Source organism: Oncorhynchus gorbuscha, linkage group LG10, assembly GCF_021184085.1.
Source record: "Oncorhynchus gorbuscha isolate QuinsamMale2020 ecotype Even-year linkage group LG10, OgorEven_v1.0, whole genome shotgun sequence".
NCBI classification, from domain to species: Eukaryota; Metazoa; Chordata; class Actinopteri; order Salmoniformes; family Salmonidae; genus Oncorhynchus; species Oncorhynchus gorbuscha.
The window spans coordinates 2,057,349-2,080,330 of record NC_060182.1 but is presented as its reverse complement, the minus strand read 5'-3'; the positions used below and the strand labels follow the sequence as shown (position 1 = coordinate 2,080,330).

Below are 22,982 nucleotides of genomic sequence, written 5' to 3'. Positions count from 1 at the left end.
GGGCACTGCTGTCGAGGGGAGGAGGGGAGCGGGCCCTACTGTCGGGGGGGAGGAGGGGAGCGGGCCCTACTGTCGGGGGAGGAGTGGGAGCGGGCCCTACTGTCGGGGGAGGAGGGGAGCGGGCCCTACTGTCGAGGGGAGGAGGGGAGCGGGCCCTACTGTCGAGGGGAGGAGGGGAGCAGGCCCTACTGTCGGGGAGAGTGGGCCCTACTGTCGAGAGGAGGAGGGGAGCGGGCCCTACTGTCGAGGGGAGGGGGGAGCGGGCCCTACTGTCGGGGGAGGAGGGGAGCGGGCCCTACTGTCGGGGGAGGGGGAAGCGGGACCTACTGTCGGGGGGAGGAGGGGAGCGGGCCCTACTGTCGGGGGGGAGGGGGAGCGGGCCCTACTGTCGGGGGGAGGAAGGGAGCGGGACTGTCGAGGTGAGTGGGCCTACTGTCGAGGGGAGGAGGGGAGCGGGCCCTACTGTCGGGGGAGGAGGGGAGCGGGCCCTACTGTCGGGGGGAGGAGGGGAGCGGGCCCTACTGTCAGGGGAGGAGGGGAGCGGGCCCTACTGTCGAGGGGAGGACGGGAGCGGGCCCTACTGTCGGGGGAGGAGGGAGCGGGCCCTACTGTCGGGGGAGGAGGGGGAGCGGGCCCTACTGTCGAGGGGAGGAGGGGAGCGGGCCCTACTGTCGGGGGGAGGAGGGGAGCGGCCCTACTGTCGGGGGAGGACGGGAGCGGGGCCCTACTGTCGGGGAGAGGAGGGGAGCGGGCCCTACTGTCGGGGGAGGAGGGGAGCGGGCCCTACTGTCGGGGGAGCGGGGAAGCGGGACCTACTGTCGGGTGGAGGAGGGGAGCGGGCCCTACTGTCGGGGGAGGAGGGGAGCGGGCCCTACTGTCGGGGGAGGCGGGGAAGCGGGCCCTACTGTCGGGGGAGCAGGGGAGCGGGCCCTACTGTCGGGGGGAGGGGGAGCGGGCCCTACTGTCGGGGGAGGAAGGGAGCGGGCCCTACTGTCGGGGGAGGTGAGCGGGCACTGCTGTCGAGGGGAGGAGGGGAGCGGGCCCTACTGTCGGGGGAGGAGGGGAGCGGGCCCTACTGTCGGGGGAGGAGGGGAGCGGGCCCTACTGTCAGGGGGGAGGGGAGCGGGCCCTACTGTCGGGGGGGAGGGGGGAGTGGGCCCTACTGTCGGGGGGGAGGAGCGGAGCGGGCCCTACTGTCGGGGGAGGAGGGGAGCGGGCCCTACTGTCGGGGAGGAGGGGAGCGGGCCCTACTGTCGGGGGAGGTGAGCGGGCACTGCTGTCGGGGAGGAGGGGAGCGGGCCCTACTGTCGAGGGGAGGGGGGAGCGGGCCCTACTGTCGAGGGAGGAGGGAGCGGGCCCTACTGTCGAGGGGGGGGAGTGGGCCCTACTGTCGAGAGGAGGAGCGGAGCGGGCCCTACTGTCGAGGGGAGGAGGGGAGCGGGCCCTACTGTCGAGGGGAGGAGGGGGAGCGGGCCCTACTGTCGAGGGGAGGAGGGGAGCGGGCCCTACTGTCGGGGGAGGGGGGAAGCGGGACCTACTGTCGGGGGGGAGGAGGGGAGCGGGCCCTACTGTCGAGGGGAGGAGGGGAGCGGGCCCTACTGTCAGGGGGAGGTGGGGAGTGGGCCCTACTGTCGAGGGGAGGGGGAGCGGGCCCTACTGTCGGGGAGGAGGGGAGCGGGCTCTACTGTCGGAGAGGACGGGAGCGGGCTCTACTGTCGGGGGGAGGAGGGGAGTGGGCCCTACTGTCGGGGGAGGAGGGGACCGGGCCCTACTGTCGGGGGAGCGGGACCCTACTGTAAGAGAGGAGGAGGGGAGTGGGCCCTACTGTCGGGGGAGGAGGGGAGCGGGCCCTACTGTCGGGGAGGAGGGGAGCGGGCCCTACTGTCGAGGGGAGGAGGGGAGCGGGCCCTACTGTCGAGGGGAGTGGGCCCTACTGTCGAGGGGAGGAGGGGAGCGGGCCCTACTGTCGGGGGAGGAGGGGAGCGGGCCCTACTGTCGGGGGAGGAGGGGAGCGGGCCCTACTGTCGGGGGGAGGAAGGGAGCGGGCCCTACTGTCGGGGGAGGAGGGGAGCGGGCCCTACTGTCGGGGGAGGAGGGGAGCGGGCCCTACTGTCGGGGGAGGAGGGGAGCGGGCCCTACTGTCGGGGGGAGGAGGGGAGCGGGCCCTACTGTCGGGGGGAGGAGGGGAGTGGGCCCTACTGTCGGGGGAGGAGGGGAGTGGGCCCCACCTAGCTGTGTGTCTAGAGGATGTTATCTCTCTCCTCTCTAGGGGACGCTGCAGAAGTTTGTAGACGATGTGTTCATAGCCATTCTCAACACCAAGCGCCCTCCTCCCATCGCTGTGCGCTTCTTCTTTGACTTCCTGGATGACATGGCGGAGAAACACGGCATCGACGACCCCGAGACCGTGCACATCTGGAAGACCAACAGGTCAGTTTGTCATCGGTGATCTGGAAGACCCAGGTCAGTTTGACCGTGACCCCGAGACACATCTGGAAGACCAACAGGTCAGTTTGTCATCGGTGACAGAGCAGACATCACCTCGCGTCCTAGAGTAGCCTAGTGGTTAGAGCGTTGGACTAGTAACCGGAAGGTTGCGAGTTCAAACCCCCGAGCTGACAAGGTACAAATCTGTCGTTCTGCCCCCGAACAGGCAGTTAACCCACTGTTCCTAGGCCGTCATTGAAAATAAGAATTGGTTCTTAACTGACTTGCCTGGTTAAATAAAGGTAAAATTTAAGATTTTAAAAACAGTGTCGGTGATCAACTGTGATATTGGTTTGTTTTGTTGTATATTTTCTATGTCCTTGCGTTCCCTCCCAGCCTGCCTCTGAGGTTCTGGGTCAACATCCTGAAGAACCCTCAGTTTGTGTTGGACGTCCAGGTGACGGATAGCGTGGACGCCGTCCTCTCGGTCATCGCTCAGACGTTCATCGACTCCTGCACCACCTCAGAACACAAAGTCGGACGGGTCAGAGATGTTCCTCTGCTGATGTTTATTTCTTTGTTTAACTTGTTTATTTTTTATTTTGTATATATTTTCTCTATTATTAATAATAATACCCAAGTTTCAACATCTTGATTGTGTGATATTTTGTTGATGGTAATTTTCACAATACAGTAGGGAGAAATCAGTCATCGACATTACAATTGATATCGATTCAGATTCTCAGCTCTTGTCGTTCCTCATCAGGTCTGTCCAGACAACTTTAGCCTGTGAGAACAGGTTAAGGGAAAGGAGTCTTGTATCTATATTTTCTAATCCATATGAACACGTGTAGTGATGACGGGTGGTTTTGTTGACCTCTAGGACTCTCCGGTGAACAAGCTGCTCTACGCCAGAGAGATCCCCAGATACAAGCAGCTGGTTGAGAGGTGAGACAGACTATCGTGCTCGGGAGTCCTGACAGATTTCAGTTGTGTTGATGTCTGTGAAGCAGGAAGTCACCCCGCTATGTAATGTAGATGTTCTACAGCTGGGTCGACCTTTACTCTGTGACTGTGACCTTTACTCTGTGACTGTGACCTTTACTCTGATCCAAACTCATTAAGGTCAGACTGTAGACTGGAATCACCCTCATCTCTGTGGACTTGCTGTTTGTCTTCAAATACTACTGTACTGTGGGTATTGTTCCAGGTATTACAGTGTGTTCTGTGGGTATTGTTCCAGGTATTACTGTGGGTATTGTTCCAGGTATTACTGTGGGTATTGTTCCAGGTATTACTGTGGGTATTGTTCCAGGTATTACTGTGGGTATTGTTCCAGGTATTACTGTGGGTATTGTTCCAGGTATTACTGTGGGTATTACATTTACATTTACATTTAAGTCATTTAGCAGACGCTCTTATCCAGAGCGACTTACAAATTGGTGCATTCACCTTATGACATCCAGTGGAACAGCCACTTTACAATAGTTCATCTAAATATTTTAAGGGGGAGTGGGGGTGATTGAAGGTATTACTTTATTGTTCCTAAGTATTCCTTAAAGAGTTGGGGTTTCAGGTGTTCCGGAAGGTGGTGATTGGGTATTGTCCTGGCGTACTGAGGGAGTTTGTTCCACCATTGTGGGATTGCCAGAGCAGCGAACAGTTTTGACTGGGCTGGGTATTGGGAACTGTACTTCCTCAGTGGTAGGGAGTTGTAGGTAGCAGGCCAGAGGGGATGTTCCAGTGCCCTTATTTGGGTGTTGGGCCTGATCAGTGCCTGTGGGTATTGTTGTGGTATCCCCTCACAGTGTGTTCTGTGGGCACCATGGTGTTCCAGGTATTACTGTGGGTATTGTTCCAGGTATTACTGAGGGGTATTGGTCCAGGTGACAGTGTTCTGGAAGGTTGTTCCAGGGCTGCAGTGTTCTGGATGTGTTGTTCCAGGTCCTAAGTGTTCACAGGCAGGGAGCCCAGGTATTACAGTGTTCAGTAATTGTTCGGGAGATGACAAGTGCCTGGGTATTGTTCCAGGTCCTACAGTGTTCTGTGGGTATTGTTCCAGGTATTACAGTGTTCTGTGGGTGTTGTTCCAGAGCATGAACAGTACAGGTTCTGTGGGTATTGTTGATGTTATTACACAGGGTATTGTTCCAGGATTCAGTGGGTATTGCCAGGTTCTTAGCAGTGTGTTCTGGGAGGGGACACAATGGAGTTGTCATTACCGTGATGGGTATTGTTCATTACTGTGTTCTGTGGGTATTGTTCCAGGTATTACAGTGGGTATTGTTCCAGGTCTTACAGTGTTCTGTGGGTATTGTTCCAGGTATTACATGGGTATTGTTCCAGGTATTACTGTGGGTATTGTTCCAGGTATTACTGTGGGTATTGTGTTCTGTGGGTATTGTTCCAGGTATTACAGTGTTCTGTGGGTATTGTTCCAGGTATTACAGTGTTCTGTGGGTATTGTTACAGGTATTAGTGTGGGTATTGTTCCAGGTATTACTGTGGGTATTGTTCCAGGTATTACTGTGGGTATTGTTCCAGGTATTACTGTGGGTATTGTTCCAGGTATTACTGTGGGTATTGTTCCAGGTATTACAGTGTTCTGTGGGTATTGTTCCAGGTATTACAGTGTTCTGTGGGTATTGTTGTAGGTATTACAGTGTGTTCTGTGGGTGTTGTTCCAGGTATTACTGTGGGTATTGTTCCAGGTATTACAGTGTTCTGTGGGTATTGTTGTAGGTATTACAGTGTGTTCTGTGGGTGTTGTTCCAGGTATTACTGTGGGTATTGTTCCAGGTATTACTGTGGGTATTGGTCCAGGTACTACAGTGTTCTGTGGTTATTGTTCCAGGTCCTACAGTGTTCTGTGGGTGTTGTTCCAGGTCCTACAGTGTTCTGTGGGTATTGTTCCAGGTATTACAGTGTTCTGTGGGTATTGTTCCAGGTATTACAGTGTGTTCTGTGGGTATTGTTCCAGGTCCTACAGTGTTCTGTGGGTATTGTTCCAGGTATTACAGTGTTCTGTGGGTGTTGTTCCAGGTATTACAGTGTGTTCTGTGGGTATTGTTCCAGGTATTACAGTGGGTATTGTTCCAGGTATTACAGTGGGTATTGTTCCAGGTATTACAGTGTGTTCTGTGGGTATTGTTCCAGGTATTACTGTGGGTATTGTTCCAGGTATTACTGTGGGTATTGTTCCAGGTATTACTGTGTTCTGTGGGTATTGTTCCAGGTATTACAGTGGGTATTGTTCCAGGTATTACAGTGTTCTGTGGGTATTGTTCCAGGTATTACAGTGGGTATTGTTCCAGGTATTACTGTGGGTATTGTTCCAGGTATTACTGTGGGTATTGTTCCAGGTATTACTGTGGGTATTGTTCCAGGTATTACTGTGGGTATTGTTCCAGGTATTACTGTGGGTATTGTTCCAGGTACTACAGTGTTCTGTGGGTATTGTTCCAGGTATTACAGTGTTCTGTGGGTATTGTTCCAGGTATTACAGTGTTCTGTGGGTATTGTTACAGGTATTAGTGTGTTCTGTGGGTATTGTTCCAGGTATTACTGTGGATATTGTTCCAGGTATTACTGTGGGTATTGTTCCAGGTATTACAGTGTTCTGTGGGTATTGTTCCAGGTATTACAGTGTTCTGTGGGTATTGTTCCAGGTATTACAGTGTTCTGTGGGTATTGTTCCAGGTATTAGTGTGTTCTGTGGGTGTTGTTCCAGGTATTACTGTGGGTATTGTTCCAGGTATTACAGTGTTCTGTGGGTATTGTTCCAGGTATTACAGTGTGTTCTGTGGGTGTTGTTCCAGGTATTACTGTACAGTGTTCTGTGGGTATTGTTCCAGGTACTACAGTGTTCTGTGGTTATTGTTCCAGGTCCTACAGTGTTCTGTGGGTATTGTTCCAGGTCCTACAGTGTTCTGTGGGTATTGTTCCAGGTATTACAGTGTTCTGTGGGTATTGTTCCAGGTATTACAGTGTGTTCTGTGGGTATTGTTCCAGGTCCTACAGTGTTCTGTGGGTATTGTTCCAGGTATTACAGTGTTCTGTGGGTGTTGTTCCAGGTATTACAGTGTGTTCTGTGGGTATTGTTCCAGGTATTACAGTGGGTATTGTTCCAGGTATTACAGTGGGTATTGTTCCAGGTATTACAGTGTGTTCTGTGGGTATTGTTCCAGGTATTACTGTGGGTATTGTTCCAGGTATTACTGTGGGTATTGTTCCAGGTATTAGTGTTCTGTGGGTATTGTTCCAGGTATTAGTGTTCTGTGGGTATTGTTCCAGGTATTACAGTGTTCTGTGGGTATTGTTCCAGGTATTAGTGTTCTGTGGGTATTGTTCCAGGTATTACAGTGTTCTGTGGGTATTGTTACAGGTATTACAGTGTGTTCTGTGGGTATTGTTCCAGGTATTACTGTGGGTATTGTTCCAGGTATTACTGTGGGTATTGTTCCAGGTATTACAGTGTTCTGTGGGTATTGTTCCAGGTATTACAGTGTTCTGTGGGTATTGTTGTAGGTATTACAGTGTGTTCTGTGGGTGTTGTTCCAGGTATTACTGTGGGTGTTGTTCCAGGTATTACTGTGGGTATTGGTCCAGGTACTACAGTGTTCTGTGGTTATTGTTCCAGGTCCTACAGTGTTCTGTGGGTATTGTTCCAGGTCCTACAGTGTTCTGTGGGTATTGTTCCAGGTATTACAGTGTTCTGTGGGTATTGTTCCAGGTATTACAGTGTGTTCTGTGGGTATTGTTCCAGGTCCTACAGTGTTCTGTGGGTATTGTTCCAGGTCCTACAGTGTTCTGTGGGTGTTGTTCCAGATATTACAGTGTGTTCTGTGGGTATTGTTCCAGGTATTACTGTGGGTATTGTTCCAGGTATTACTGTGGGTATTGTTCCAGGTATTACTGTGTTCTGTGGGTATTGTTCCAGGTATTACAGTGGGTATTGTTCCAGGTATTACAGTGTTCTGTGGGTATTGTTCCAGGTATTACAGTGGGTATTGTTCCAGGTATTACAGTGTGTTCTGTGGGTATTGTTCCAGGTATTACTGTGGGTATTGTTCCAGGTATTACAGTGTTCTGTGGGTATTGTTGCAGGTATTAGTGTTCTGTGGGTATTGTTCCAGGTATTACAGTGTTCTGTGGGTATTGTTCCAGGTATTACAATGTGTTCTGTGGGTAATGTTCCAGGTATTACAGTGTGTTCTGTGGGTATTGTTCCAGGTATTACAGTGGGTATTGTTCCAGGTATTACAGTGTTCTGTGGGTATTGTTCCAGCTATTAGTGTTCTGTGGGTATTGTTCCAGGTATTACAGTGGGTATTGTTCCAGGTATTACAGTGTTCTGTGGGTATTGTTCCAGCTATTAGTGTTCTGTGGGTATTGTTCCAGGTATTACAGTGTTCTGTGGGTATTGTTTCAGGTATTACAGTGGGTATTGTTCCAGGTATTACAGTGTGTTCTGTGGGTATTGTTCCAGGTATTAGTGTTCTGTGGGTATTGTTCCAGGTATTACAGTGTTCTGTGGGTATTGTTCCAGGTACTACAGTGTTCTGTGGGTATTGTTCCAGGTATTAGAGTGTTCTGTGGGTATTGTTTCAGGTACTACAGTGTGTTCTGTGGGTATTGTTCCAGGTATTACTGTGGGTATTGTTCCAGGTATTAGTGTGTTCTGTGGGTATTGTTCCAGGTATTACAGTGTGTTCTGTGGGTATTGTTCCAGGTATTACAGTGTTCTGTGGGTATTGTTCCAGGTATTACAGTGTTCTGTGGGTATTGTTCCAGGTATTACAGTGGGTATTGTTCCAGGTATTACAGTGGGTATTGTTCCAGGTATTACAGTGTTCTGTGGGTATTGTTCCAGGTACTACAGTGTTCTGTGGGTATTGTTCCAGGTATTAGTGTTCTGTGGGTATTGTTCCAGGTATTACAGTGTTCTGGGTATTGTTCCAGGTACTACAGTGTTCTGTGGGTATTGTTCCAGGTATTACAGTGTTCTGTGGGTATTGTTCCAGGTATTACAGTGTTCTGTGGGTATTGTTCCAGGTATTACAGTGTTCTGTGGGTATTGTTCCAGGTATTACAGTGTGTTCTGTGGGTATTGTTCCAGGTCCTACAGTGTTCTGTGGGTATTGTTCCAGGTATTACAGTGTTCTGTGGGTGTTGTTCCAGGTATTACAGTGTGTTCTGTGGGTATTGTTCCAGGTACTACAGTGTGTTCTGTGGGTATTGTTCCAGGTATTACAGTGGGTGTTGTTCCAGGTATTACAGTGTGTTCAGTGGGTATTGTTCCAGGTATTACAGTGGGTATTGTTCCAGGTATTACAGTGTGTTCTGTGGGTATTGTTCCAGGTATTACAGTGTTCTGTGGGTATTGTTCCAGGTATTACAGTGTTCTGTGGGTATTGTTCCAGGTATTACAGTGTTCTGTGGGTATTGTTCCAGGTATTACTGTGTTCTGTGGGTATTGTTCCAGGTATTACAGTGTTCTGTGGGTATTGTTCCAGGTATTACAGTGTTCTGTGGGTATTGTTCCAGGTATTACAGTGTTCTGTGGGTATTGTTCCAGGTATTACTGTGTTCTGTGGGTATTGTTCCAGGTATTACAGTGTGTTCTGTGGGTATTGTTCCAGGTATTACAGTGGGTATTGTTCCAGGTATTACAGTGGGTATTGTTCCAGGTATTACAGTGGGTATTGTTCCAGGTATTACTGTGTTCTGTGGGTATTGTTCCAGGTATTACAGTGTTCTGTGGGTATTGTTCCAGGTACTACAGTGTGTTCTGTGGGTATTGTTCCAGGTATTACAGTGGGTGTTGTTCCAGGTATTACAGTGTGTTCAGTGGGTATTGTTCCAGGTATTACAGTGTTCTGTGGGTATTGTTCCAGGTATTACAGTGTTCTGTGGGTATTGTTCCAGGTATTACAGTGTTCTGTGGGTATTGTTCCAGGTATTACAGTGTTCTGTGGGTATTGTTCCAGGTATTACAGTGTTCTGTGGGTATTGTTCCAGGTATTACAGTGTTCTGTGGGTATTGTTCCAGGTATTACAGTGTTCTGTGGGTATTGTTCCAGGTATTACAGTGGGTATTGTTCCAGGTATTACAGTGTTCTGTGGGTATTGTTCCAGGTACTACAGTGTTCTGTGGGTATTGTTCCAGGTATTACAGTGTTCTGTGGGTATTGTTCCAGGTACTACAGTGTTCTGTGGGTATTGTTCCAGGTACTACAGTGTTCTGTGGGTATTGTTCCAGGTATTACAGTGTTCTGTGGGTATTGTTCCAGGTACTACAGTGTTCTGTGGGTATTGTTCCAGGTACTACAGTGTTCTGTGGGTATTGTTCCAGGTACTACAGTGTTCTGTGGGTATTGTTCCAGGTACTACAGTGTTCTGTGGGTATTGTTCCAGGTATTACTGTGGGTATTGTTCCAGGTATTACAGTGTTCTGTGGGTATTGTTCCAGGTACTACAGTGGGTATTGTTCCAGGTATTACAGTGTTCTGTGGGTATTTTTCCAGGTATTACAGTGTTCTGTGGGTATTTTTCCAGGTATTACAGTGTTCTGTGGGTATTGTTCCAGGTATTACAGTGTTCTGTGGGTATTGTTCCAGGTATTACAGTGTTCTGTGGGTATTGTTTCAGGTATTACAGTGTTCTGTGGGTATTGTTCCAGGTATTACAGTGTTCTGTGGGTGTTGTTTCAGGTACTACAGTGACATCCACAGTGCAGCGTCTGGCTGTTACCAAGAAATGAACTCTACTCTAACAGAGCTGTCTGGGGTGAGTGAGGTTTTAAACCCTACTTTAGTCTGCTCTCCTCTCTATTCTGCTCTCCCTTCCCCTCCCCTCCTCTCCCCTCTATTCTGCTCTCCCTTCCCCTCCCCTCTATTCTGCTCTCCCTTCCCCTCCCCTCCTCTCCCTTCCCCTCTATTCTGCTCTCCCCTCCCCTCCTCTCCCTTCCCCTCTATTCTGCTCTCCCTTCCCCTCCCCTCCCTCCCCTCTATTCTGCTCTCCCTTCCCCTCCCCTCCCCTCTATTCTGCTCTCCCTTCCCCTCCCCTCCCCTCCCCTCCCCTCTATTCTGCTCTCCCTTCCCTCCCCTCCCCTCTATTCTGCTCTCCTCTCCTCCCCTCTATTCTGCTCTCCCTCCCCTCCCCCTCTCCTCTCCTCTCCTCCCCTCTATTCTATTCTGCTCTCCTCTCTCCCCTCCTCTCTATTTTACTCTCCCTCTCCCCCTCCTCCTCTCTCTCTCCCTCCTCTCCCCTCCCTCCCCTCCCCTCCTCTCTATTCTACTCTCCTCTCTCCTCTCCTCTCTATTTTACTCTCCTCCCCTCCCCTCCTCTCCTCTCTCTCCTCTCCTCTATTCTCCCCTCCTCTCTATTCTACTCTCCCTCCCCTCCCCTCTATTCTCCTCTCCCCTCCTCCTCTCTATTCTACTCTCCCCTCCCCTCTCTCCTCTCTATTCTGCTCTCCTCTCCTCCTATTCTCCCCTCCCCTCTCTCTATTCTCCTCTCCCTCTCCTCTCCCTCCTCTCCTCTCCTCTCCCCTCCTCTCCTCTCCTCTCCTCTCTCCCTCCTCCTCCTCTCCTCTCCTCTCCTCTCCCCTCCCCCTCCTCTCCCTCCCCTCCCCTCTATTCTCCCTCCTCTCCCTCCCCTCCCCTCCTCTCCTCTATTCTACTCTCCTCTTTATTCTCCCCTCCTCTCCCCTCTCCCTCCCCTCCCCTCCCTCCTCTATTCTACTCTCCTCTTTATTCTACTCTCCCTCCTCCCCTCCCCTCCCCTCCTCTCTCCCCTCCCCTCCCCTCCTCTCCCCTCCCCTCCCCTCCCCTCTATTCTGCTCTCCTCTCCTCTCTATTCTACTCTCCTCTCCCCTCCTCTCCCCTCCCTCCCCTCCCCTCCTCTCCTCTCCTCTCCTCTCCTCTCCTCTCCTCTCCTCTCCTCTCCTCTCCTCTCCTCTCCTCTCCTCTCCTCTCCTCTCCTCTCCCTCCTCTCCTCTCCCTCCCCCTCCCCTCCCCTCCCCTCCCCTCCCCTCCCCTCCCCTCCTCCCCTCCTCTCCCCTCCTCTCCCTCCCCTCCCCTCTCTGCTCTCCCCTCCTCTCCCCTCCCCTCCCCTCCCCTCTATTCTGCTCTGCCCTCCCCTCCCCTCTCCTCTATTCTGCTCTCCCCTCCTCTCCCCTCCTCTCCCCCCCCCCCTCTATTCTGCTCTCCCCCTCTCCCCTCCCCTCCTCTCCTCTCCCCTCCCCTCTATTCTGCTCTCCTCTCCTCTCTATTGTACTCTCCCCTCCTCTCCCCTCCCCTCCTCTCTATTCTACTCTCCTCTCTCCTCTCCTCTCTATTCTACTCTCCCCTCCCCTCCCCTCTATTCTGCTCTCCTCTCCTCTCCTCTCTATTGTACTCTCCCCTCCCCTCTCCCCTCCCCTCCTCTCTATTCCCTCCCCTCCCCTCCTCTCTATTCTACTCTCCTCTCTCCTCCTCTCTATTCTACTCTCCTCTCTCCTCTCTATTCTGCTCTCCCCTCCACTCCTCTCCCCTCCCCTCCTCTCTATTCTACTCTCCTCTCTCCTCTCCTCTCTATTCTACTCTCCTCTCTCCTCTCCTCTCTATTCTGCTCTCCCCTCCTCTCCTCTCTTCTCCCCCCCCCCTCCCCTCCCCTCTATTCTGCTCTCCTCTCTCCTCTCCTCTCTATTCTACTCTCCTCTCTCCTCTCCTCTCTATTCTGCTCTCCCTCCACTCCCCTCCTCTCCTCCTCTCCCCTCTCCTCTCCTCTCCTCTCCTCTCTCCTCTCCTCTCCTCTCTCCTCTCTCCTCTCCTCTCCTCTCCTCTCCTCTCCCTCCTCCTCTCCTCTCCTCCTCCCCTCCCCTCCCCTCCCCTCCCCTCCTCTCCTCTCCTCTCCTCTCTCCTCTCCCCTCCCCCCTCTCCTCCTCTCCTCTCCCCTCCCCTCTCCTCTCCTCTCCCCTCTCCTCCCCTCTCTGCTCTACATTTAAAACACGAATACTATAATAATCTACTCTAGTGTTCATTCATCATTATATACCAACATCAAGGCGGTGGCCCGTTCCTGTAGGTTCATGCTCTACAACATCCGCAGAGTACGACCCTGCCTCACACAGGAAGCGGCGCAGGTCCTAATCCAGGCACTTGTCATCTCCCGTCTGGATTACTGCAACTCGCTGTTGGCTGGGCTCCCTGCCTGTGCCATTAAACCCCTTCAACTCATCCAGAACGCCGCAGCCCGTCTGGTGTTCAACCTTCCCAAGTTCTCTCACGTCACCCCGCTCCTCCGTTCTCTCCACTGGCTTCCAGTTGAAGCTCGCATCCGCTACAAGACCATGGTGCTTGCCTACGGAGCTGTGAGGGGAACGGCACCTCAGTACCTCCAGGCTCTGATCAGGCCCTACACCCAAACAAGGGCACTGCGTTCATCCACCTCTGGCCTGCTCGCCTCCCTACCACTGAGGAAGTACAGCTCCCGCTCAGCCCAGTCAAAACTGTTCGCTGCGCTGGCCCCCCAATGGTGGAACAAACTCCCTCACGACGCCAGGACAGCGGAGTCAATCACCGCCTTCCGGAGACACCTGAAACCCCACCTCTTTAAGGAATACCTAGGATAGGATAAGTAATCCCTCTCACCCCCCCCCTTTAAGATTTAGATGCACTATTGTAAAGTGACTGTTCCACTGGATGTCATAAGGTGAATGCACCAATTTGTAAGTCGCTCTGGATAAGAGCGTCTGCTAAATGACTTAAATGTAAATGTAAGTTAAATATACCTTGATGTGGTTGTAATTGCCTGTGCAGTAGCGTTATTTAACCAGTAGGTTGCAGTAACACGTGTGTCTTTCCATTTCAGAGTTTTGCCTCAGAGATGAACAGTCTGGTGGCTCTGCACGAGCTGTACAAGTACATCAACAAGTACTATGACCAGGTACCACATACAGCGCCTTCGCAAAGTATTCAGACCACTTGACCTTGTCAACATTTTGTTACGTTACAGCCTTATTCTAAAATGGATTGAACAAACATAATCCTCATCAATCTACACACAATACGCCACAATGACATCATGATACACCACAATGACATCACGATACCCCACAATGACATCACGATACCCCACAATGACATCATGATACGCCACAATGACATCATGATACGCCACAATGACATCATGATACCCCACAATGACATCATGATACCCCACAATGACATCACGATACGCCACAATGACATCACGATACCCCACAATGACATCACGATACCCCACAATGACATCACGATACCCCACAATGACATCACGATACCCCACAATGACATCACGATACCCCACAATGACATCACGATACGCCACAATGACATCATGATACCCCACAATGACATCACGATACCCCACAATGACATCGTGATACCCCACAATGACCTCACAATACCCCATAATGACAAAGCAAACTTTTGTTTTTGTTTTTTTGCAAATGTATAAAAAAAAATACCTTATTTACATAAGTATTCAGACCCTTTGCTATGAGACTCGAAATTGAGCTCAGGTGCATCCTGTTTCCATTGATCATCCTTGAGGTGTTTCTACAACTTGATTGGAGTCCAGCTGTGGTAAATTCAATTGATTGGACATGATTTGGAAAGGCCCACACCTGTCTATATAAGGTGCCACAGCTGACAGTCCATGTCAGAGTAAAAACCAAGCCATGAGGTGGAAGGAATTGTCCGTAGAGCTCCAGGACAGGATTGTGTTGAGGCACAGATCTGGGGAAGGGTACCAAAACATTTCTGCAGCATTGAAGGTCCCCAAGAACACAGTGTTATCATTCTTAAATGAAAGAAGTTTGGAACCACGAAGACTCTTCCTAGAGCTGGCCGCCCGGCCAAACTGAGCAATCAGGAGAGAAGGGCCTTGGTCAGGGAGGTGACCAAGAACCCAATGTTCACTCTGGCAGAGATCTAGAGTTCCTCTGTGGAGATGGGAGAAACTTCCAGAAGGACAACTATCTCTGCAGCTCTTCACCAATCAGGCCTTTATGGTAGAGTGGCCAGACTGAAGCCAGTCCTCAGTAAAAGGCACATGACAGCCCGCTTGGAGTTTGCCAAAAGGCACCTAAAAACTCTCAGACCATGAGAAACAAGATTATCTGGTCTGATGAAACCAAGATTGAACTCTTTGGCCTGAATGCCAAGCGTCACGTCTGGAGGAAACCTGGCACCATCTCTACGGTGATGCATGGTGGAGGCAGCATCATGCTGTGGGGATGTTTTTCAGCAGCAGGGACTGGGAGACTAGTCAGGATCGAGGGAAAGATGAAACGGAGCAAAGTACAGAGAGATCCTTGATGAAAACCTGCTCCAGAGCGCTGAGGACCTCAGACTGAGGGTCCTGAGCGCCAAACGAACTGAAGCAAACCAAGTCATTTCCAGCAATTCTACAGATTTTGCCGTTTTTAATATGCGAACTGATTCAACCATGCTTACAAGTTTAGATAGCTGGACTAATTTACCTGACGTGGGCTGATTGAGTGACTGCTGATGTTGCACCTTGGGTATTCTAGTATAACAAATGCTCAACAGGATGTTGAGACCCCGACTGAGTTCCTAAAAAATCAAATATATCTTTTGAATGTATTGGTCCGTGGGCAGCAATGTTGCTGTAGATCATCGCGTCTCTACTGTACTATTTGATAGTGAATGCTGTCTGTCTGTAGGTCATCGTGTCTCTACTGTAATCTACTGTACTATCTGATAGTGAATGCTGTCTGTCTGTAGGTCATCGTGTCTCTACTGTAATCTACTGTACTATCTGATAGTGAATGCTGTCTGTCTGTAGGTCATCGTGTCTCTGGAGGACGACGCAGCTGGACAGAAGATGCAGCTGGCCTATCGTCTACAGCAGGTCGCCGCCCTGGTGGAGAACAAGGTCACTGACCTTTAACCCCTGATCTCTGACCTGTGGCCTAGAGCAGGTCGCCTCCCTGGTGGAGAACAAGGTCGCCGACCTTTAACCCTTGATCTCTGACTCCTGACCTGTGGCCGACAGCAGGTCACCGCCCTGAGGGAGAATAAGGTCACTGAGCTCTAACTGGGGACGGAATGTGAAAAGGGCCCTGTCAGTCAAAACCCACACAGCGCTATGAAGCGGAGCGCCTGTCGTCATGTATAGCATGTCACCATACAGACACTGAGCTCTGATGTCATGTATAGCATGTCACCGTACAGACACTGAGCTCTGATGCCATGTATAGCATGTTACTGTACAGACACTGAGCTCTGATGCCATGTATAGCATGTTACTGTACAGACACTGAGCTCTGATGCCATGTATAGCATGTCACCGTACAGACACTGAGCTCTGATGCCATGTATAGCATGTCACCGTACAGACACTGAGCTCTGATGCCATGTATAGCATGTTACTGTACAGCCACCGCGTTCCAATTTAGGGCGTTTATCAGTTTCCAAATCTGCCATTTCAACCCGAACACAGGAACGAGGGTGAAGGGTTAACATAACAAAAGCTGTGCCAAATAATGCATCTTACAACAGGCTCATCTGTAAAACAGACCTTGGTCTCAGTAGGACTTCCTGACCTAATAAACAGACCTTGGTCTCAGTAGGACTTCCTGACCTAATAAACAGACCTTGGTCTCAGTAGCACTTCCTGATCTAATAAAGGATAAATCAATCAAACAGGCAGCAGACATCATAGCAATAAGTCTCACAGGGATGTACTAGGGAATATAAAGGACAAGAAGGCTGGATAAGTTTAAACCTGCAACACCAAGTCTGACCAGAAGAGGGGGTTGTGGTGGAGTTGAGCAGATTTGAGTAATTTTAAAAACCAGCTGTGTTGAGCAGGTTGTTACATTGAACACACCCACTGCATAGAAACTCATTTATTCTCTGTAAATAGTGCCTATTTATATTCCATCCCCAATCCCATACCAACCAAAGCTGCCTTTTTTCAACTTTTGAAACAACTTAAAGCGTATAGTATTTTTGAAGTCAAACAACTGGCGAACCTGTTTTTAATTTGTAAAGCTAAGAGGGAAAAGCTGGAGATTCTCTTCTGATGATCTGCGGTGATTGTCTTATCTCACGTCTGACTGACAGAACCTGTTACAGATGGTGACCCCTGACCTATCCTGTTACACGGTGACCCCTGACCTATCCTGTTACACGCGGTGACCCCTGACCTATCCTGTTACACGCGGTGACCCCTGACCTATCCTGTTACACGCGGTGACCCCTGACCTATCCTGTTACACGCGGTGACCCCTGACCTATCCTGTTACACGCGGTGACCCCTGACCTATCCTGTTACACGCGGTGACCCCTGACCTATCCTGTTACACGCGGTGACCCCTGACCTGTTACACTGACTCTGTATCGCTATATTTACCTAACACTCTCTCGTTACTAGTGTAACCCTGAACTGTGGTTCCTCTCTGTCTGAAATAGCACTCTCTTCCCTCCATTTGGTTTATTTAACAAGTCAGTTAGTTAAGACATTCTTGTTTACAACGACGGCCAAACCCGAACGACGCTGGGACAATTGTGCGCTGCCCTATGGGATACAGCCTGGATTCGAACCAGGGACTGTAGTGACGCCTCTTGCACTGAGATGTAGTGCACTACTTTAGACCAGAACCCTATGGAACCCTCTTTCCTATGGACCCTGGTCTATAGTAGTGCCCTCTATAGGATGCCATTTTAGGTTGCACACTTTGACCCATCTCCTGGTTAGTACAGATCTGTTATGTATTAATCTGTCTTGGGTTAGAGATTATAAAGGTATTAATCTGTCTTGGGTTAGAGATTATAAAGGTATTAATCTGTCTTGGGTTAGAGATTATAAAGGTATTAATCTGTCTTGGGTTCGTACAGTTATATTGCTGAATGGTAATCTTCATGACTTTTCCCTCCTAACACTTTGTTCTCTGTGTTTGGAGGTCCTGGTCATGAATATGTATGGCGTGATTTATTGACAGTGGGCAGCCTCCCAAATCACACCCTATGCCCTTTACAGTGAACTGCGTTTAACCAGACTAGTGCACTATATAGGGAATAGGGTGCTGTTTTAGGGACGCAGCCGGTGTGATTTTAAAGGATGTTTTTTGACTTGTCTTTGTTTTACACTGTTTTGATTGGAGCGGTTTAAAGGTTGAAGTCAATTCCTTCCTAGTCATTTCTAGAAACCTGTTTGCGTTCCAGGCCGACTACGTTCCAGATGCATTGCATCCACCCATTGTTCTGCACCACGTCATTGAGTGGCACAATCGGGCCTCAGATTGCTATGTAATAGGATGTGGTTAGGTGTTTAACATAACAGCTATCTAGGCAGGCATCTGCAGTGTAGTCGTCCTGGAACGTGTCAGTGTTCCTTCCTGTTACTAGTGAGTGTTATGTTGCATGTTCTTTTCTGAACCGGTGTCTGGCTCGTAGGACTGTAGTTTTAACTGAACCGGTGTCTGGCTCGAAGGACTGTAGTTTTAAATGAACCGGTGTCTGGCTCGAAGGACTGTAGTTTTAACTGAACCGGTGTCTGGCTCGTAGGACTGTAGTTTTAACTGAACCGGTGTCTGGCTCGTAGGACTGTAGTTTTAACTGAACCGGTGTCTGGCTCGTAGGACTGTAGTTTTAACTGAACCGGTGTCTGGCTCGTAGGACTGTAGTTTTAACTGAACCGGTGTCTGGCTCGAAGGACTGTAGTTTTAAATGAACCGGTGTCTGGCTCGTAGGACTGTAGTTTTAACTGAACCGGTGTCTGGCTCGAAGGACTGTAGTTTTAACTGAACCGGTGTCTGGCTCGTAGGACTGTAGTTTTAACTGAACCGGTGTCTGGCTCGTAGGACTGTAGTTTTAACTGAACCGGTGTCTGGCTCGTAGGACTGTAGTTTTAACTGAACCGGTGTCTGGCTCGTAGGACTGTAGTTTTAACTGAACCGGTGTCTGGCTCGTAGGACTGTAGTTTTAACTGAACCGGTGTCTGGCTCGTAGGACTGTAGTTTTAACTGAACCGGTGTCTGGCTCGTAGGACTGTAGTTTTAACTGAACCGGTGTCTGGCTCGTAGGACTGTAGTTTTAACTGAACCGGTGTCTGGCTCGTAGGACTGTAGTTTTAACTGAACCGGTGTCTGGCTCGTAGGACTGTAGTTTTAACTGAACCGGTGTCTGGCTCGTAGGACTGTAGTTTTAACTGAACCGGTGTCTGGCTCGTAGGACTGTAGTTTTAACTGAACCGGTGTCTGGCTCGTAGGACTGTAGTTTTAACTGAACCGGTGTCTGGCTCGTAGGACTGTAGTTTTAACTGAACCGGTGTCTGGCTCGTAGGACTGTAGTTTTAACTGAACCGGTGTCTGGCTCGTAGGACTGTAGTTTTAACTGAACCGGTGTCTGGCTCGAAGGACTGTAGTTTTAACTGAACCGGTGTCTGGCTCGTAGGACTGTAGTTTTAACTGAACCGGTGTCTGGCTCGAAGGACTGTAGTTTTAACTGAACCGGTGTCTGGCTCGTAGGACTGTAGTTTTAACTGAACCGGTGTCTGGCTCGTAGGACTGTAGTTTTAACTGAACCGGTGTCTGGCTCGTAGGACTGTAGTTTTAACTGAACCGGTGTCTGGCTCGTAGGACTGTAGTTTTAACTGAACCGGTGTCTGGCTCGTAGGACTGTAGTTTTAACTGAACCGGTGTCTGGCTCGTAGGACTGTAGTTTTAACTGAACCGGTGTCTGGCTCGTAGGACTGTAGTTTTAACTGAACCGGTGTCTGGCTCGTAGGACTGTAGTTTTAACTGAACCGGTGTCTGGCTCGTAGGACTGTAGTTTTAACTGAACCGGTGTCTGGCTCGTAGGACTGTAGTTTTAACTGAACCGGTGTCTGGCTCGTAGGACTGTAGTTTTAACTGAACCGGTGTCTGGCTCGTAGGACTGTAGTTTAGTGATTCTCTGCATGCATGTGTTTTATTAATCGTCTACAATCAGAGCAGCAACGTGCTTCACTTTAGACCAGAGCCATCTGGGCTTCCCACCTGGGCTTCCCCATCCGGGCTTCCCCATCTGGGCTTCCTCACCTGGGCTTCCCCATCCGGGCTTCCCCATCTGGGCTTCCCCATCTGGGCTTCCCACCTGGGCTTCCCCATCCGGGCTTCCCCATCTGGGCTTCCTCACCTGGGCTTCCTCACCTGGGCTTCCTCACCTGGGCTTCCCCACCTGGGCTTCCTCACCTGGGCTTCCTCACCTGGGCTTCCCAATCTTCCCTGGTCTAAAGTAGTGCAGTATGAAGGGAATAGGGTGCGTTTGTGATGTTAACTGTTGTGTTTTTCTACTGGCTGTACAATTTGATATTCTTTCCCATTCTGGGTCGTCAACAACACACAGGTCTGGAACTATTTTAATGAAGAGGTCTCTATCAGAGAAACTGTGTTGTATCCCCTATGCCATCCTATTCCCTATATAGTACACTACTTTTGGCCCGGTCAGGCGAGGGACAACAGTGGTTTGTAATGACATTGGGGAGTTGAGAGCTGGAGATCAGCCACATGTCTGTCACTCTGGTGTGACACCAGATGTGCCTGTAAATACATTGTGAAGAGATTTGTTTTTATGGGGAAGAATAAAGTTTTCAATTGTAACAGAATTTGTCTGTTTTTTGTTTGTTTGTGGTGGTTGACTTAGAGTCCTGAGAAGAAACAATGTTTGTTTTTTTTGGAGTGATCGTATGGGTCAAACCTGTCAGACTGTTGGAGAGATGAAGGTGCTCTTTCAAGAAGACAATCACTTAAAGTCACAGTACGACAGGCAGGTTTACAGGCTCCCAGGTTTATTCAACTGTTCTATTTCATGGAAACGGAGGATAAAGGAGACGTTTTATTTGATTTGAATCCGTTCGACGGGAGGGAAACGGTGTATTCTGAATACAGGAAGAGGGAAACGGTGTATCCTGAATACAGGAAGAGGGGTATCCTGAATACAGGAAGAGGGGTATCCTGAATACAGGAAGAGGGGAAACGGTGTATTCTGAATACAGGAAGAGGGGTATCCTGAATACAGGAAGAGGGAAACGGTGTATCCTGAATACAGGAAGGGGGGAAACGGTGTATTCTGAATACAGGAAGAGGGGTATCCTGAATACAGGAAGAGGGGTGTATCCTGAATACAGGAAGAGGGGTATCCTGAATACAGGAAGAGGGGTATCCTGAATACAGGAAGAGGGGTATCCTGAATACAGGAAGAGGGGTATCCTGAATACAGGAAGAGGGGAAACGGTGTATTCTGAATACAGGAAGAGGGAAAACGGTGTATCCTGAATACAGGAAGAGGGGTATCCTGAATACGGGAAGAGGGAAAACGGTGTATCCTGAATACAGGAAGAGGGAAAACGGTGTATCCTGAATACAGGAAGAGGGGTATCCTGAATACGGGAAGAGGGGTATCCTGAATACAGGAAGAGGGAAACGGTGTATCCTGAATACAGGAAGAGGGAAACGGTGTATCCTGAATACAGGAAGAGGGAAACGGTGTATCCTGAATACAGGAAGAGGGGTATCCTGAATACAGGAAGAGGGAAACGGTGTATCCTGAATACAGGAAGAGGGGTATCCTGAATACAGGAAGAGGGAAACGGTGTATCCTGAATACAGGAAGAGGGGTATTCTGAATACAGGAAGAGGGAAACGGGGTATCCTGAATACAGGAAGAGGGGTATTCTGAATACAGGAACAGGGAAACGGTGTATTCTGAATACAGGAAGAGGGAAACGGTGTATTCTGAATACAGGAAGAGGGAAACGGTGTATCCTGAATACAGGAAGAGGGAAACGGTGTATCCTGAATACAGGAAGAGGGGTATCCTGAATACAGGAAGAGGGAAACGGTGTATCCTGAATACAGGAAGAGGGAAACGGTGTATTCTGAATACAGGAAGAGGGAAACGGTGTATTCTGAATACAGGAAGAGGGAAACGGTGTATCCTGAATACAGGAAGAGGGGTATTCTGAATACAGGAAGAGGGAAACAGTGTATTCTGAATACAGGAAGGTAAGCAGGGCACTTGATGTCAACACGTCGGCTCACTATAAAGCTCCACTCCACAGTTAATTAGAAATACCTGCTAAATCTATTTTTCAACTATAAAAATAATGTATCTTTGCAGTGTTCTTGTCCTGACTTTGAAGAATTGGCTGGATGCAAGTTTAACCATCCAATGATTTTAAGATCTACAGGACTGCAAGTTCCACCACGGACTGGGGCAATGTGTTGGTACATGAGAACTGGATGGTAACTTTACATGAAGTAAAGGTGTGGGGCTTTAACTCCTTTTTGGAAGAAGATTAAAATGTTTTACAGGGAGGTAAAGTACTTACTGAGCATTCCGTTTAGTCCTCGACCTAGTAACGCCCTGGTCGGCAGCCCATAACAAGGGAGAGGGGCGTAAATATACCTATTCCCAGTATGGGAAAATATTGTAATTACAAAATCAAATCAATGATGTGTGTTCTGATCTGGTGTCCGGCAACCTGACGGTCAGGCTACCTGATGATCTGGCTACATGATGATCTGGCTACATAATGGTCTGGCTACATGATGATCAGGCTATCTGATGGTCTGGCTACATGATGATCAGGCTACATAAAGGTCTGGCTACATTATGATCAGGCTACATAATGGTCTGGCTACATGATGATCAGGCTACATAATGGTCTGGCTACATGATGATCAGGCTACATAATGGTCTGGCTACATGATGATCAGGCTACATAATGGTCTGGCTACATGATGATCAGGCTACATAATGGTCTGGCTACATGATGATCAGGCTACATAATGGTCTGGCTACATGATGATCAGGCTACATAATGGTCTGGCTACATGATGATCAGGCTACATGATGATCAGGCGACATGATGGTCCGGCTACCTGATGGTCCGTCTACCTGATGATCAGGCTACATGATGATCTGGCTACATGATGATCAGGCGACATGATGGTCCAGCTACCTGATGGTCCGGCTACATGATGGTCCGGCTACATGATGGTCCGGCTAACTGCTGGTCCGGCTACATGATGGTCCGGCTACATGATGGTCCGGCTACCTGCTGGTCCGGCTACCTGATGGTCTGGCTAACTGCTGGTCCGGCTACATGATGGTCCGGCTACATGATGGTCCGGCTACCTGCTGGTCCGGCTACCTGATGGTCTGGCTACATGACGGTCCGGCTACCTGATGGGACTCCCAAGGCGAGTTGAGCTCTGCCAAACGGGAAGCGAAATAAGACCCTAATGTAGTGTTTTGAAAAACCATATTTCACCTTGTTTCACCACAAGAACGTCACTAAACCCTTGTTAAATTCAGTCATATAGAGTAGGTTAGAGAGAGTGTGTCCCTAAACTGTAAATAGAATATGATTGATTGGGAATATGATCATTTCTATATAAGTGTAAAGTAACTCAATCCAGACCGGTCGTTTTATGAAACATTGTCCTTCCGACCAGAGAATCTACTTCCTGGTTTCACTGTCATTCTCTGGCGTTTTTTTCTGCAGACTTCAAATCA

The 22,982-nt window shown here is 49.6% G+C and overlaps 1 protein-coding gene across 1 annotated transcript in view; it reads left to right on the top strand.

The window, feature by feature from the left end:
- LOC124045389 (plexin-B3-like) overlaps nt 1-16,091 on the top strand; it is a 623,492-nt gene extending 607,401 nt beyond the window's left edge. The window contains exons 31-36 of the mRNA XM_046364685.1: nt 2,270-2,430; nt 2,824-2,971; nt 3,311-3,375; nt 10,140-10,215; nt 13,282-13,356; nt 15,262-16,091. Of these exons, the coding sequence (XP_046220641.1) occupies nt 2,270-2,430; nt 2,824-2,971; nt 3,311-3,375; nt 10,140-10,215; nt 13,282-13,356; nt 15,262-15,366 (630 nt within the window). The 3' untranslated portion in view covers nt 15,367-16,091. The remainder of the gene's footprint in view (nt 1-2,269; nt 2,431-2,823; nt 2,972-3,310; nt 3,376-10,139; nt 10,216-13,281; nt 13,357-15,261) is intronic.
- Nucleotides 16,092-22,982: the final 6,891 nt, after the last annotated feature.